The 16238-nt window shown below is 42.4% G+C and overlaps 1 protein-coding gene across 5 annotated transcripts in view; it reads right to left on the bottom strand.

Annotated features, from left to right (window-relative positions):
- Positions 1-2240: 2240 nt before the first annotated feature.
- Positions 2241-16238, bottom strand: part of LOC135547269 (E3 ubiquitin-protein ligase Midline-1) — a 60623-nt gene continuing 46625 nt past the window's right edge. For 3 of the 5 annotated variants that reach the window (XM_064976089.1, XM_064976087.1, XM_064976088.1), the window contains exons 3-11: positions 15946-16011; positions 10518-10613; positions 9206-9313; positions 6897-7045; positions 6656-6783; positions 5405-5548; positions 4653-4814; positions 4323-4530; positions 2241-4084 (exon numbers count right to left, since the gene is read on the bottom strand). In XM_064976089.1, coding sequence (XP_064832161.1) covers positions 3736-4084; positions 4323-4530; positions 4653-4814; positions 5405-5548; positions 6656-6783; positions 6897-7045; positions 9206-9313; positions 10518-10613; positions 15946-16011 — 1410 coding nt within the window. In that variant the 3' untranslated portion in view covers positions 2241-3735. The remainder of the gene's footprint in view (positions 4085-4322; positions 4531-4652; positions 4815-5404; positions 5549-6655; positions 6784-6896; positions 7046-9205; positions 9314-10517; positions 10614-15945; positions 16012-16238) is intronic. The other 2 variants (XM_064976090.1, XM_064976091.1) reach the window with 2 other exon arrangements.

Below are 16238 nucleotides of genomic sequence, written 5' to 3' on the forward strand. Positions count from 1 at the left end.
CATGGAGCAGCCAGAGCTGCCAGTCTGCATGGAGCAGCCAGAGCTGCCAGTCTGCATGGAGCAGCCAGAGCTGCCAGTCTGCATGGAGCTGCCAGTCTGCAAGGAGCTGCCAGTCTGCAAGGAGCCGCCAGTCTGCAAGGAGCTGCCAGAGCTGCCAGTCTGCAAGGAGCAGCCAGAGCTGCCGGTATGCAAGAAGCCGCCAGAGCTGCCGGTATGCAAGAAGCCGCCAGAGCTGCCGGTCTGCAAGAAGCCGCCAGAGCTGCCGGTCTGCAAGGAGCCGCCAGTCTGCAAGGAGCTGCCAGAGCCGCCAGTCTGCATGGAGCAGCCAGAGCCGTCAGTCAGCATGGAGCAGCCAGAGCCGTCAGTCAGCATGGAGCAGCCAGAGCCGTCAGTCAGCATGGAGCAGCCAGAGCCGCAAGTCAGCATGGAGCAGCCAGAGCCGCCAGTCAGCATGGAGCAGCCAGAGCCGCCAGTCAGCATGGAGCAGCCAGAGCCGCCAGTCAGCATGGAGCAGCCAGAGCCGCCAGTCAGCATGGAGCAGCCAGAGCCGCCAGTCAGCATGGAGCAGCCAGAGCCGCCAGTCAGCATGGAGCAGCCAGAGCCGCCAGTCAGCATGGAGCAGCCAGAGACTCTTCCAGATCCGCCAGTCAGCCAGACTCTTCCAGATCCGCCAGTCAGCCAGACTCTTCCAGATCCGCCAGTCAGCCAGACTCTTCCAGATCCGTCAGTCAGCCAGGATCTTCCAGATCCGCCAGTCTGCCAGGATCCGCCAGTCAGCCAGACTCTTCCAGATCCGCAGGTCAGCCAGACTCTTCCAGATCCGCCAGTCAGCCAGACTCTTCCAGATCCGCCAGTCTGCCAGGATCCGCCAGTCAGCCAGACTCTTCCAGATCCGCCAGTCAGCCAGACTCTTCCAGATCCGCCAGTCAGCCAGACTCTTCCAGATCCGCCAGTCAGCCAGACTCTTCCAGATCCGCCAGTCAGCCAGGATCTTCCAGATGCGACAGTCAGCCAGGATCCGCCAGTCAGCCAGACTCTTCCAGATCCGCCAGTCAGCCAGACTTTTCCAGATTCGCCAGTCAGCCCAGAGGCGCCAGAGCCCCTCAGCCCAGAGGCGCCAGAGCCCCTCTGTCCCGAGCTGCCCCTCTGTCCCGAGCTGCCCCTCTGTCCCGAGCTGCCCCCGTGTCCCGAGCTGCCCCCGTGTCCCGAGCTGCCCCCGTGTCCTGAGCTGCCCCTGTGTCCCGAGCTGCCCCTCAGTCCAGTAGGGTTATATAGTAGGGTCGCCGTAGTTAGGAGGCCAAGGAAGCGGACAAGGTGGCGGACAAAGACTATGGTGAAGTGGGGGCCACGTCCAGCACCAGAGCCGCCACCTTGGGGGGGGTGGGTACTGTCAGAGACAGGTGTTAGTCATTGTCTCGGATTGGGAACCATATTTAGGTAGCCTGTTTGGTGTTGGGGTTTGTGGGTGATTGTTCCTTTTCGTGTCCTTATTGTCCTTATGTCTGTCGTGTGCTAGTTTGCACCAGTATTAGGCTGTTTCGGTTTTCTTGTTGCGTTTGTTTGTTTTGTATTTGATTCGTGTTTACTTCTGTTTTATTAAACATGGATCGTAATAGCCACGCCGCATTTTGGTCTGACTCTCTTTCACCTACAGAAAACCGTGACACACTGTCCCTGTAAAAATAAAATAAACTCAAGCTCAAACAAAACACTCGTGTTTTTTTGTACACAAATATTTACAGATGCCTCCACTCAAACTACGAAGGTCTCTGTGACATCATTCTAGCCAGGCGATGTCCGTGCACTCGAGCTACGTCATGATCCATGTGTCAAGGGTGTCCGATAGTGAGGTCACGGTACATTTCAGATATGTTCTAGTCTACTTTAGTTTAAAGGATTGGGGTCCAGTGGCCTTAAAGCCATGTTACTTGAGCATGAAAAGAGATGTCAGAAGGAATCTCATCACAGCTTAATCATTGTTGTACAGTGCTGGGGAGTTCTTTAGAATAATAGTGACACACTTTTAAAAAGTGGGTTAATAAATGATACAGTGCGACATTAATGAGACATTATAGTCAGTGAATTTAATCAAAGGTAAAACACATGAGGTGGTTCTCTTTGTTTCACCTACAGGGGTATCTGAATTCAATTAAAATGACTATTAAGATTAGGTATCAGACAATGAAAAAGCGTCATCATTACAATTGAGATGTTTTATTACAAATTCACGACGTGAAAAGTGTGTTGATGTCACTTTATTACATTTTTAACAAAGAATGTATACTAGTGTGAAAATAATGATGCAGGCATCAGAAAAAGTCCAATTGTTCAAATACCAAATGTATGTGAACATACAGAGCCAATATGTGAGAAGAAAACAGCAAGGTATTTACAGAGATTGCACATGGTGCATTTAATTACAAGTAACTCCCTGTAGGTCTAAGCCCATTAGATCGCAATATCTACTAAGCTAACATATGGAATTGGTCATAAAATGTATAATTTAGCCATTTGATTTAGAATTTTAGGACGCGTGTGAACAGGCACAATGTTTTCAACTAACTACCACATACACAAAGTCGAAATTACAGTATATATCATCAAATAAATCATTAAAAAACTTTGTGGCTGCGGTAACTAGTGACGACCATGTACAACTCCAATATAAAATGTTTTTTCTCGAAGTGGCCTGCATGTCCTACTTATATCAGTACACACGTAACAACCTAATTATTCTGAAAGTTATATTCAATCAAATAAGCCACAAGTAGCAAATAAGCGCATTTTTCAAAACCAAATTCGACACTTTATTTGACCAGACAAAAAACTCCTGTGCTTGGTGAGCAAAAAATAAATAAAACGTCCAGTTATCCCTCTCGCTTCACCTCTCTGGTCTTTAGCAGAAACACATAAGGAGCTATTCAATATTCAAAATTCCATCACCATGTGACGCGGTGGTGTTTCAATCGACTCTATAAGTTATTTCTGTGTCGAAATGTAACTTAAAATGGCTTCTATTTCAAATGTACATTTTCAGCAATAGTAAGCTTTTTAACATCATAGTGGTTTTCAACAAAGAGAAGATAAAGAATTGTCTCGGTTAATTTGTCAATCATAGTCGAGTTGTCAGTGCACTAAATCACCCTAAGAAGAACTCTTAAAATAACTCTTAACATGCTTATTATAACTCTAATTGTAGAGAGGATCTTGGTACACCTGCATGAAACAGAACAGGTGTAGATGACTAACCCTGTTACGACTGCTTTATGAAGTAATCCGTGGTACTGCTGCTGTGATGCCGTGTCAAAATCAACAGGTTGCACACGAACCGTTCATCAACACGCTGCCAACGATGGACACACGGAAAGACGGAAACAACCTTCTACATTTGTAAGAAGGAAATCAACTATTCTCAGAGCTGCATGAAAATACGTTTGACTGAATTTCAAAACGTTATATCCATCTCCTTCTCTCAGCGCACCCCAAAACGCAACACGCATACCATATAGTAGTGTACATTAATGTGCAAAGCAAGAAATACAATCCAATAAATGGTTTCCATAAATAATTCAAGAAATTAATTTAGTTCTAGTAAGAGCATGATTAGAGATATCTGTGACCGTGGCTTTATTCTGTTTTATACAGCATTGGTGATGTGACAAAAAGGCAGCCAGGTGAGGCTGTAGTCAGTTTGTTCTGCTCCCTCTGTGTCTCTGTGTTCTATTAGCTGGACTGTTAATCCCGGCAGTCTGTTCCCTCTAGGTGGTCTGGGATGGGCAGCCCTGTGAGGACGGTCAGACACTTGTTCCACACGTTGAACACGGGACAGACTGGCTGAGCGAAGGCGATGTCGAACGTGTACAGGTGCTGTGAGCCGGCGCCGTCGTAGAAGGCCAGGGAGCCAGCATCGTAGTCCAGCAACACCCCCACGCGACGCAGGTGGGGGGACGGTTCGATGGGCATCTCCTTGCTGTTGTGACGTACTACCCAGGAGGTGTTGCAGCGAGACAGTACCCACGAGGCAGAGTTCTTGCCGATCCACTCATGTTTCGGTGCTGACTTGTAAGCAACGCCCACAGCAAACCTGATAAAGATAGAAAAATAGAATATTGAATGTTGATGGCTCATTTTCTGGTAGTGGTCAAATTGCACCGATGGGAAATGATAGGCCTAACGTCCTAGAGATTTTAGATTTTAAGATTGCGTTTACTATAGTGTAACAGAGACCATGATTGGATTTCCCAATCTGATTCTCACACACATTTGTCTCTCCAAATGTTCTAGTCTGATGTACTTTAAACACCACAGGTTCATATCCTTACCATGTGCTCCCTCCTATCAAGGCCTCCCAGTAGTGGCGCCCGCTGTCGATGTACACATTCCCTGTGACGCCGTAGCTGCCCTGGCTGGTGAAGCGGTCCTGAGTGTGGCTCTTCTTGGACAACGTCTCGTCTCGCTCCACTGTCAGGTTGTCATGGGAGACCTTCAGCTTCTTGTGAGCAGACTTTGGGTCCAACTTGAATGGTTGACCTGTGAATTGACCATTAATAGATTAACAGTAAACAATGGTAAATATGCTATCTCCATATATCAAATCTCCAAAGATGCTTAATGATATCAGCATGGTGCAGCTATTCAAAACGCAAACATACTGTTGGTCTTGAGTTTCCAAGGCTCACTGCTGCGACTCCCTGCCTGATTGATGGCCTTGACGATGAACATGTACTTGGTGCCACACTGGAGTCCATGCACCGTGTAGTGGTTCTGCTTGATGTTGGGCACAATCATCCAGCTATCAGCCGAGTTACACAAACCTAGACCACAGACAAAGACAATCAGTTAACGGCAGTAGAGAGAAAAAAACAACAACCACCGGATTGTAAAAAACACACAATGTGAAATATATTTGTTGAGATAAGAACACCTCCAATGAATCCTTCTCCAATTGTTGTCATTAAATCAAACAATAACATTACCTATTCACTGTAGTATGAACAGGCACTGGGGCAGAAGAGGGCCAATTGCTTGATTCAGCATGCTGTAACCCTGTTAGGGTGATCTATTCTAACAGTCTGTCACTTACATGAGCCACAGGGAAAAATTCAGCCCATAATCTGCCTGTATACTCTCTTGTGCCAGAGAGATGCAGAGCAGAGATGTCTGATATCTTATTATCCACACAATGAAATGGTTGTTGCCCCCTTGCTGAAATGACACATTATTTATTTGATCAGGATGGTGCAATGAAGACCCAGAAGCCAAATACAATAAGAGGCTTTCTATGTATGATTGCTCTCAGATAGCCTACCTTTCATGATTTAAATGTTGTACTACAACAGACGTACTGTACAGACACACCCAACATACTGTACTGAGGGCATCTAGACAAGAATTGTATACTTACTGACAACATTGGCTTGTCCGGTGAAGATGGCATACTGAAGCTCATAGGAGACCACACAGAACTCGTCATCAGACGTCCAGTGAACAGTGATGGTGTCGTTCGATGCCGTACATAATTCCGCCCGGATTATTGGGGGATTTGGTGCTGCAAATAGAAAAATAAAGTTACTTTTATTCACGTCAGTTCCTGGTATGTGTCATTTAATGACAACAGTGATGGACAGTTGTCATAACACACAGAAGAGTACAGTGTATCAGTGTATTTTCTTATGTCCAACGTGTTATGTGCAGGGGATTGGAGATCTTAGGTAAATACAACCAAGCCCACGCTTGCAAGTGACTTTTACTTTGAGTTTTTTCCTTCTTTTTTACTTAACGAGGCAAGTCAGTGAAGAATGAATTCTTATTTACAATGACGGCCGAGGAACAGTGGATTAACTGCATTGTTCAGGGCAGAACGACAGACTTTGCCAGCTCGGGGATTCGATCCACCAACTTTTCGGTTACTGGCCCAATGCTCGACCCACTAGGCTACCTGCCGATTCAGGTGGTAAAGTTGCTGCTCCTTGAGCTTACAACCCACTGCCTCAATACAGGACAGAGGACACGACACCCTGCTGAGAATGTCCTAAAAGCCAGAACAGTCAAAAGCCATTTCATTCAACTGTAAACAAACCTCAAACTGTAACTTCCAAACTCGTGAGCATTTCGTTGCCCTCAGGAAGCAGTCAACAAAGCACCAGGGGGATTACCCAGTCAAAACCACTGTACATGCCACATAGCTTCTGACATGGGATGCTACACACACACACACGCACACGCACACGCACACACACACGCACACGCACACGCACACGCACACGCACACACACACACACACACACGAGAACATACACATTATACACACATATTCACAGCGATTTTGTGTTGTAGATACGTGGTAGTAGAGTAGTGGCCTGAGGGCACACACTTAATGTGTTGTGAAATCTGTTCTGAATGGTATTGTAATGTTTTCAAAATGGTATAACTGCCTTAATTTTGCTGGACCCCAGGAAGAGTAGCTACTGCCTTGGAGTAGCTAATGGGGATCGATAATAATTACAAATACAAATATAGTGTAGCTGTTTTCGACTGTTAAAGAAATAGATAAACAGGGATTGCACTATACCATAATCTCCTATTTCAGATTGGAGTTATAGATATGTTCTTAATACCCTTAACATCAAGGATCATGTTCGGGAATTGCGTTCACCTGTGAGGTAATCCAAGCTTTCCAGCATTTTCTTTTCCCTTGTGAAGTCCAACGCAAACGTATCAAAGGTGTCATTTAGGTTGATCTCTGGTATCAGGATCTGAGAGGATGCTGTTGCCATGGACACTCTGAAACCCAAAGATACAGGATTCACGTGACATTTCTCTTATTACAACCTGTGACTCTCAGTCAGTTGGGGTTTGGAACGTCATCACCACAATCGGTTGACTTGATAGCTCACCTTTCACAGATGCTTTTGGCTGTTTGCAGGAAGCGGGCATGGTCTGTCTCCTTGAGGGTGTGATCAGCTTGAGTGATGAGGGACGACGATCTCTCAATTATCTGCTTGCAGCTGGCGATCTGCTGGGCTAGCTTTCGCAGCCGTATAGCCTGAAAAGAAACAATGGATTATTGAATTCACTGGTGCAGAGGCAGGTACAGTAGACCTGCAGTATCAAGTCTACAAACCTACTTCTCAGGCTACTGCGGCTTCAGAAACTGAAGGACTACCAAGGCTCCAGGTTCAATTGAGTTGACAGTTCCTTCTTTAACGGTCACAATCAAGAGGTAATTAATTTGTACGTAAACATATCACCATTTTCTCAAATTCAAAACATGCTTTTATTTCATCACATCTGCTTAAATCATTATAAGAGACACACTTCGAGGATGGCATGAGGAGAATCTACATCCTCCATAACATCACCAAGGTAACAGAGCCATTACATCCTCCCCTCTGGGAGTATGGCTGCTTGCCCCCTCCGTCCATCGGCAGGGAGCAGAAAGCAGCCTCTGACTCCTGACTGTGACATGAGGCACAGGGCGAGGAAGGAAGCAGTGCTCCTCAGAGGGATCACAGGAAACAGGTGTGATGTGGCTCTGAACATGGCACAGCATGCCAGAGCCATCCCTCCGAGCCCCTCAATCCCTCGCTAATGACACTTATTTAATTTTTTTATCTAACCTTTATTTAACTAAGCAAGTCAGTTAAGGACAAATTCATATTTACAATGACGGCCTACCCCGGCCAAACCCTAACGACGCTGGGCCAAAAAGCCGCCCTATGGGACTCCCAATCACAGCCGGTTGTGATACAGCCTGGAATCGAACCAGGGTCTGTAGTGACGCCTCTGGCACTGAGATGCCGTTCCCCCAATATTGGGGGAAAGGGATGGAAACCACTAAAGGAGCAGAGTGGATTTGTTAAAGTTTCCTAAATGCTGTGCCAACAATACTCCCTTACTGTTAGTAAGCATACTACAGGATACATACTGTATTGCACGTACACAACCAAGCTATTACAGCTGGATCAGTCACACAGCACTGAACTGACAACACTTTTTCATCAAATCTGAATTCCAGAGGAAATTAAATCATGCATTCTAACAAAGAAGCCTACTCTGGTTGATGTTTGTCTCTTGAGGTAGGCTATAAAGTCAGTGAAAGCTGTGCATCTCGAGCAGAGACTTACGGTATGGTAACAACGTACACTCTCAGAAATAAAGGGTTCGATTCGTTTTTTTAAAGGGGTAGAAACACTTGTCACTGTAGTGGTATCCTGTAAGTGTAAGGTATAGTATATCCTATGTACCTTTAGAATGGGGGCATAATTGGACCCTTGTTATTTGTACTTAATCGGCTGTCCCCATAAGACACGAGGTCAAACTCATTCCATGGAGGGCTGAGTGTCCGCGGCTTTTCACTCCCCCCTTGTACTTGATTGATAAATGAAGGTCATTCATTGGTAAGGATCTCCCTCACCTGGTTGTCTAGGTCTTACTTGAAAGGAAAAAAACAAAAACCAACAGACACTAGGCCCTCCATGGAATGAACTTGACACGACCTGCCATAGGAGAATCATATGAAAACCCCTTTTGGGTTCCAGGTAGAACCCTTTTCACAGAGGGTTTGACCTGGAACCCAAAAGGGTTATCCCATGGGGACAATTGAAGAACCCTTTTGAGGCAGGCGTATGTTGAATGTGTAGTTTTACCCAAACACAGTGGTCTGAATCTCCTGGTTTGCAGTTCCATTATGGTGGCTTGCAAAGTGATATGTAATTTCTATTGGAATCCAGCCAGAGTAAGGATATCCAAAAATGTGAACTTTTAATCATCTGCTACCTGCATTTAGAATGACTGCCAAGGTAGGAAACATTTTATAAATGTTACTACCTAAACTATCCCAACGGGAACAACTCAGTAACCGGTGAAATAAATCAAACTACTAACAGATTGTATTCTTTCGTTATGTATGTTATGTATCTTTGTGTAGCATAAGATCAATCAATCAATTTGCATGCAAAGACACACATATTGAAACAGACAGTTCTAAAAACAACCTGCAATTAGCATGCTGGGAAATATGATAATGATGGCCGTTGTTTTTGAGATTGTGTGAGAGTGTACATCCTCAGCCTTAACAGAAAGTTCAACCTTGGGGGCACGAGGAGGATGAAGAGCAAGACTGAGCATCTCCCAAGGGATAGGCAGCCTGACCCATCTGCACTCCTCAGTAACCATCAAAACATACTAACGCCTCAGAAATTACCTTGCCCTCCTTTATCTTGGTGGCTATCATCTGCCTTCTCTGCTGTATGATGTCGATCAGGAGGTCACATTCTTCAAGGAGTTTGTTCTCTTGTCTTGATGCGTTGCACTTGGGAAGAGATTAGAACAGGGATGGTCAAATATATGAATGTGGTAGTTGATGGTTATTCATTGCGGTGGCTTTGGCCTGATATAGGATAAAATATAGTACAATCAAACATTTACAAATATTCATTGTTAGAATACAATAATGTTCATATACAGTAACAAAGTCCCTCTGGCTCGTATGATATAACAGTCCACTTGAGGCAGAAGATCTACCTAGGGTTTCCCAGATTAGATCTACACAATACAGTCATCACACACTGGATAGCACAGTGCCGCAGGTGAGAATCAGCGTAGCATAGTCATTGCAGCAGTAGTTCTGTGTTCCTAAATACAGCCAGAGCTGCTACATGGCCCAGTCTCTCATCTCTCTGTGGGCACGTTGTGTCATCAGTGTTATTTTCGTCCTCAATTGGTTCATGCACAAACGTTTTTTTTGCTGTGTTCTATCATTCTATTCCCCAAATAACCCTTTACCATGCACATACACACAGACATTAACGCACGCTTGGCAATATTGCAATGTTTATAAGCTACAGTAAGATTAGCCTATATCCTACTTTATACGATTAGATTTACTGGCATTTCCACTTTATTGTATACCCAGTGAACATATTCATCTCAGTAACTGTGTCCGTGAGATAACATTATATTACACCGAGAGCTTGGGACTATAAGGTTCTATCTGCATTTTTGTTAAACTTGAGTAATTGACATACCTTATTCTATTCAATGTACTCTACCTATATAGTGCTCTAGATACCCCAATTCATGTTGTTAATTTCAAAAGAATACTAGATAAAAAGTGCTGACACCATTTAAACCAGTGAGTGTTCGGAACTTTAGAGCTTTTTGCAGATACAACCTTATAGTCCCAAGCTCTCGATATGTCACAGTTTTCTAACATGTTCGCCGAATTGCAAAGTTTTGCATTTCACAGAATCTGGTGTGCTTGAATGCTAAACGACAATATTGAGGTTTGAGGCAATTTCTTTTCTTAAACCAATCAGAGATATTCCTTTTCCTTTTCTATGCACTTTATGTCAGCAACCACTGTATCTATTCTGGCACGTAATGGGTTAAATTTTACAATACTCACAAGGAAGAAATCAACAAATCATATCATCAAATAATCAAACATTAGAAATGACACAGAAACTGGGAGATGTGCCACATAGCCTAATAGGGAAATAGATAAACATCCTTACCTCCACATGTTGGCAAGTCTGAATCAACTTGCCCATCATAGTTTCCAACTCATTGTTCCTCTTGATTAGATTGCTGAGGTTAGAGTCCAAGGCTTGCTGTGGAAAAAAAAGAATAGAACAAAACTATGAACAACAGAGTATGTAACTGAAAATAATATTCCTCTAGCAAACTGTACACAGTTCACACCATTTAGAAAGAACAGGGGAAGACAAAATCACAACCATGTCTGTCCACTGGTGGAAGATGATAAGCTAACAGAGAATCCCTGCATAGGGTCTGGTTGTGTACTATTTGGTGTGTGATCAGTCAGTCAGTAACCTCTGAGCTAGCCCCAGTGCCAGAGTTCCCATCTTTCTGCCTGCTCACTAAGCTCCCAAAGTTGAGAGGGACAAGAAGAGCATCTGCCAGAGATTTAGTCAACTAAACCACGCATGCATTAATCACCCACCGATGGCTCAGATCAAACTCTCTCACAGCTTGACGATCTACGGCAGAGCTGTACATCTACAGCTCTGCTCTATGGCTAGGTGAATATTTGGGAAGTTCTCTTTGGCTGTTATGCATCCAGAAGGTTCTTTACGTTGTATAATTGTCTGGCACAATGGTTTAGATTGCAATGTATTACTCTTCTCCATGAAGGATTACATTGTCTTGCCACAGGGTTTATGCAGTGAGGCGTAAGGAGGACACAAGAGCATTGGTTAGATGTCTGAGAGGGTTATTTGTTAACGGTATATAATCCTGGATGAGTTTAATACTGTGATTATGCTCCAGGAGAATTGTTACGTGTGTATGGGTCTATAGATAACATCATGAGCCTACTTCACTGAATAAACACAGTAAGAGAATACAAAAATGGAGTGCTGTACCATTATGTTGCCCTCTAGATAACAGTCAATTGAAATTAACAACTTGTTGAAATACTATTTTTTATATCATATTAAGTACAAGCCCAGATGTATGATCTTAATTTGATCAGCCTGTTGCAGGAGAACTTTCCTGCAATGCAGGACATTTTTTACTTGTAGTATATTTAAGGTTTGTAATTTCCACTTTGAAATTTCAGATTTGATTTTCCCTTAGGAAATAATGTATCATCTCCTACAAAAATGTCCATTAATTATAATCCACATAATAATTCACATTTCATGTTGTAGTAAACTGGCTCAAATTAAGATCCTACATCTGTGCTGTATGATGAAAAGTTTAAAGAATTGAGTGAACAGAGAGCATAGAACTCTGGAGATCTGAAGGTGTCTGAGAAGTCACTGTTTAGCTAATGGTGGGGAAAGCTCTCTCAGGTCGGCCTTTTCGCATTGCGATTTCATAAGGGTCTGTGCGTCAGCCGTCAGTGTGTACAAAAATAGCATATTCTTTTTTTTTTTACTGCTCTCACCAAGATTATTTATTTATATTCAAGCAGAGGTGATGAAACCATTAGAATAGCTCTGTGCTGTTGTGGATGGAAGGTGAAGGGGACCGACCCGGAGAGCCCTGGCTAGATAACAGCTGAGCAAGCTGAAGTAGCCTCACCAGAACAACAACCCACACACTACAACGCAATTAAAAATGCTCCAATGCAGTTCCTAAAGTATGAATGGATGTGTTATAATAATTGAATCTACCGAAAAAGGCAATTATATACAGCAGTGTGTTAATTTGTATGTTTGCCTGTATAGTTGTATAATGCACTTGAAATAATTGCTTTGGTGAAGAAAGTTTACATAGTGTGAAAACAAAAGACTTCATAGAGGGTATAGTAATGAATGATATGCCTCTTGGTGGGTTAACACTCTGTTGCCAGGCCAAAACAACATTGCTTTATGTAAATAGGGTATTTCCCTCGCTCTCCTGTCTCTCTTCCATAAACGTTTGACAGTTAGGGTGACATGCCAGTTGGCATTTCAACTCCCAACAGGAGATAAAGCATCCACTTCCTCTCAGAGATGATTTATCCTGTGCCATTAATCTGAGAGGATTTGGATCCCTGCAGAAGCTCCCAGAACAACTCTGAGAGGAGAGACAGCAGGCCCATGCTGGAGACTAGATAACCCACTCTGCCAACTCCATCTCTCTCTGTTACTCATTTTAGGTGGACGTGGCCTCCTTTAGCCTTTTGAGGGTTGATGCACAGTTTTTGATCGTGGCCACTGGTAAGTCATCTACATGGTGAATTTCATTGTTTTGCATGTGAATTCACTCTTCCCAAGAAATGCACCATTTTATAATATATTAACAGAGTTTGAAATAATAAACCAGGCTGTTGCCTGCCTTTTTACAATCGACACAATCAAAGCATTCACCGTCCTTAGATCAGGCGGTAAAACTATGGAAAAGTTGTCAGGACAGTTTCCAAACATCGACAGTGGTTTGACCTGTCCGGTTTTTGTCAGAAAGGAAGAGAGACTGAGCAAGCCAAAGAAAGGTGTGGGACCAAAAGCATTCCTCATCCGGAGGAAGCAGCTATTCTTCTCTCATCACGTCTGGATTACTTCAGGAAAACAGAACTCCATTGCAGGGAACTGTATTAACATGTTCTATGGTTGAGGCAAAAAGTTGTGCAATGAATCATTATAGTAGCGGAAATGAAGTTGAGAATCTTTCAATGAAAATATGAAAAATATGTCAGATGCAAGTGAGGGCAAAATGTAAAACTACTGGAAAATCTACAGTACCATAACCAATAACGATCAGTCTCATTATATAAAAGGGAAAATGTATTTTAACCTCCTTACCCTCTCTTTCTCACCTCTCTGTCTGCATTCATCCTAAGGTAACATAAGAGATTTCAGACATGTACAGGTATCTAAGTACTACTGCTAAGCCTTTGATTTGTGTTCCTCCTATGTTAGTCGGAGAGTGCTACAGTGCATGTGCAATCTGGGATGTAACCAAATAGGGCAATGATGGGACTTGGCAGAGGACCATCAGCATACTGTAGTCTAGCTCGTCAAGACTTGTGAAAATAAGAAATAGGGCCTGCTAAGTGTAATTCATTTTGCAACACATGTAGGTTTCTTTTTGCATTGAGGCCTATGGCTGCATCTCCATGTTCAAAAATGTCTTGTCCTTTTCATAAAAAACTCTCTGTTTAACATTATTTATTTAGATAGGATTATTTTGTACTTTGGCTGTTCTATATTTTATAGGTTTAACTTCAAAAGGTGAAGCGGGGTGACCACTTTTATGTTAAAGATGAAACTTTTCAAAATCAAGACAATAGCCCCATGTGACAGACATGGAGCCCATAGGACAGTGCTCCAACAACATCAAATGAAGCCAAGACCAGGTCATCCTAGCCTCACTGTGTACGCTGACTTGGGGAGATAGTATGACAATACCTTGGTACTCAGGTCAGGGGGAATAGAAACAGACCAAAAGTAATCATGCACAAGGGTATTAAGGTCTATGACGATAAGTAAGGACCAGTGTGGTTGTGACATTACAATTTCCACGCTCAGGATAAGTCCATCCATTTGTTTCTGCCTCAGACATTCTAATCAGCTATATTGTAGGATTTGTGGTGAAAAATGTGACCACGCACACTGCTAGCCGTTTTTGTAATTTGATCAGCAACTTACTGTATTAATCAACAGTATAATACTGTATAAATTCAAACAAAGTAGATTACCGTAGAATTCACAGTAAAGTACTGTATTTGTTTTACAGCACACTGAAAGACCTTTCTGTAATTTCAACAGTAAAACACTGTAGAATGCACAGTAAAATACCTTATTTAAAAAAAAATATTAATTATGTTGCATTGTGGGAAAATGTGGGCGGGGGAAAGAGTCTCTGGTTCATTACATATTTTAAAGCATGCCTTGTAAGAGGCTATATTAGTTGGACCTGTGAGTGAGAATGCTGTACCCCCACAGAATACAGTAATATACTGTATTTTTGGATTTCTACAAATCTTGTCCTGAAACTCTACAGTAGCTTACTGAACAATTGCTGCCAGTAATTTACTGTAATTCAGAATATAGTACCATATTGCATTTTTGGAGCATCAAAAGCCTTTTAAACATTAGTGGATGCATGGTATTGTTGTTTCTCACTCATTAACATATTTTGAGGCGTGTCTTGTAAGAGGCTATGTTTGTTGCACCCGCTACTGAAAGTGCTGTACCAATTTATTTGATATGTGGTAGTAGTTACCTAATACTTAATCTGATATAGGAGACAGATCAGAGTGGCAGAAAGTCTAACATTGTTAAAGGTTGAGTGCAGGGCAAAACAGATCAAAAGGACATGAAACACCTAGTATTCATTAATATGCTTTAATATGCAAATACATACAGCCAACTGCTTGCTCTAATTCCTTGTAATTACAGTAAAATACTGTAGAAATAATTGTCTTAGTTTGTAGTCACTTTTACTTTATTGTACTGTGTTTCATTGCTCTGGCATGAATTTACTGTGAATATTTCAGTATTGTATTGGCACTATTCAGAGATGACCTAGACAATAAGATGTCTTGTTGTAATTACAATTATTCTGAAGACCAATGTATCCTTAACTACAACATTTTTAGTAACAGTTAGATACACATTTACTTGCTATGACTGTGACGTGTTTAAAAAAAAATCAACCTTGGTTTAATGCCCTAGATGTAAGTTGCTATGGACAAGAGTACCCACTAAATGATCAAACTTGCAAAGAACACTGGGTAATATGTCGCTGCATGGGCAATTTCAGTAATGTACTGTAAATTAGATTACAGTAACATTTTTGGTGAACATGTTTGGATTACCGTAACATGGATTACAGTAGCGTACTGTAAAATTAATTACAGTAACTTACTGGCAAATTGCGGCCAGTAATTAACTGTACATTTGACAGTTTTACAGTGAGTTAGATAGAGAATCTTACACCTGGCAAGTAATATTGGACATACATGGGTTATAGTTGACCACAAGTCTGCCACTGCCCACTCTTAGTAATACCAGTAAAATACAGTACAACAGTGAAGTTAGGGACAGTTATTTTCCTTGTAATGTAAATCCTGTAAAAATGTTATAGTGTTCTCTCTTGTGTTTATGTAACAGTATGATGGCACAAAAAGTGAAACTATGTTCCATGGTGCATACCTATATACTGTATGTATAGATATGTCACTACTCATTACATAAACTATGCAGATCTCGCATAGAGGCCATGAAGCCATCCACAATCAAATGTGAACTATATTCTAAAGGTCAGGTTTACCGAGCATTTGCACATGTGCAAAATATGCTCCTGATATTTTCAGAGGGGAATAAGAGAGCCCCGGAAATGATCTAGATTTGACCTTAATATAATTTCTACTGTATATTGCATCATATTTGATACTCTAATCTGTAGGTTTTATTCCCCATTGAAAATAGCAGCTATAAAGTCTTAGTAGACCTGTCCCTGAATGTAGAGTCGAAGTAATACTTTAGATACCGTATATATCACCTGATCTGTTTCCTCCTGTTCGCTCCTCTCACTGAGATAGCAGTCTGGAGTTCTCTGCACAATGACAGCATGATCAAACAAAGGAGAAACTGGTTAAGGCTGATGCTCTGACCTCAATCGCTATACTGCAATCTAAGACTACCACATCTCAGTTTCACTGGGAGTCTGGGACCAAGCTTGACATTCGCCATTGGCATTCTCTTTGTTGTTGATGAAAGGACAAGCAAAAATAGTTTGTGTGTATCATGTAATGCAAAACCCCCTTTTTATGATTCATGCTC

This window comes from Oncorhynchus masou, chromosome 10 (assembly GCF_036934945.1).
Source record: "Oncorhynchus masou masou isolate Uvic2021 chromosome 10, UVic_Omas_1.1, whole genome shotgun sequence".
Classification (NCBI taxonomy): domain Eukaryota; kingdom Metazoa; phylum Chordata; class Actinopteri; order Salmoniformes; family Salmonidae; genus Oncorhynchus; species Oncorhynchus masou.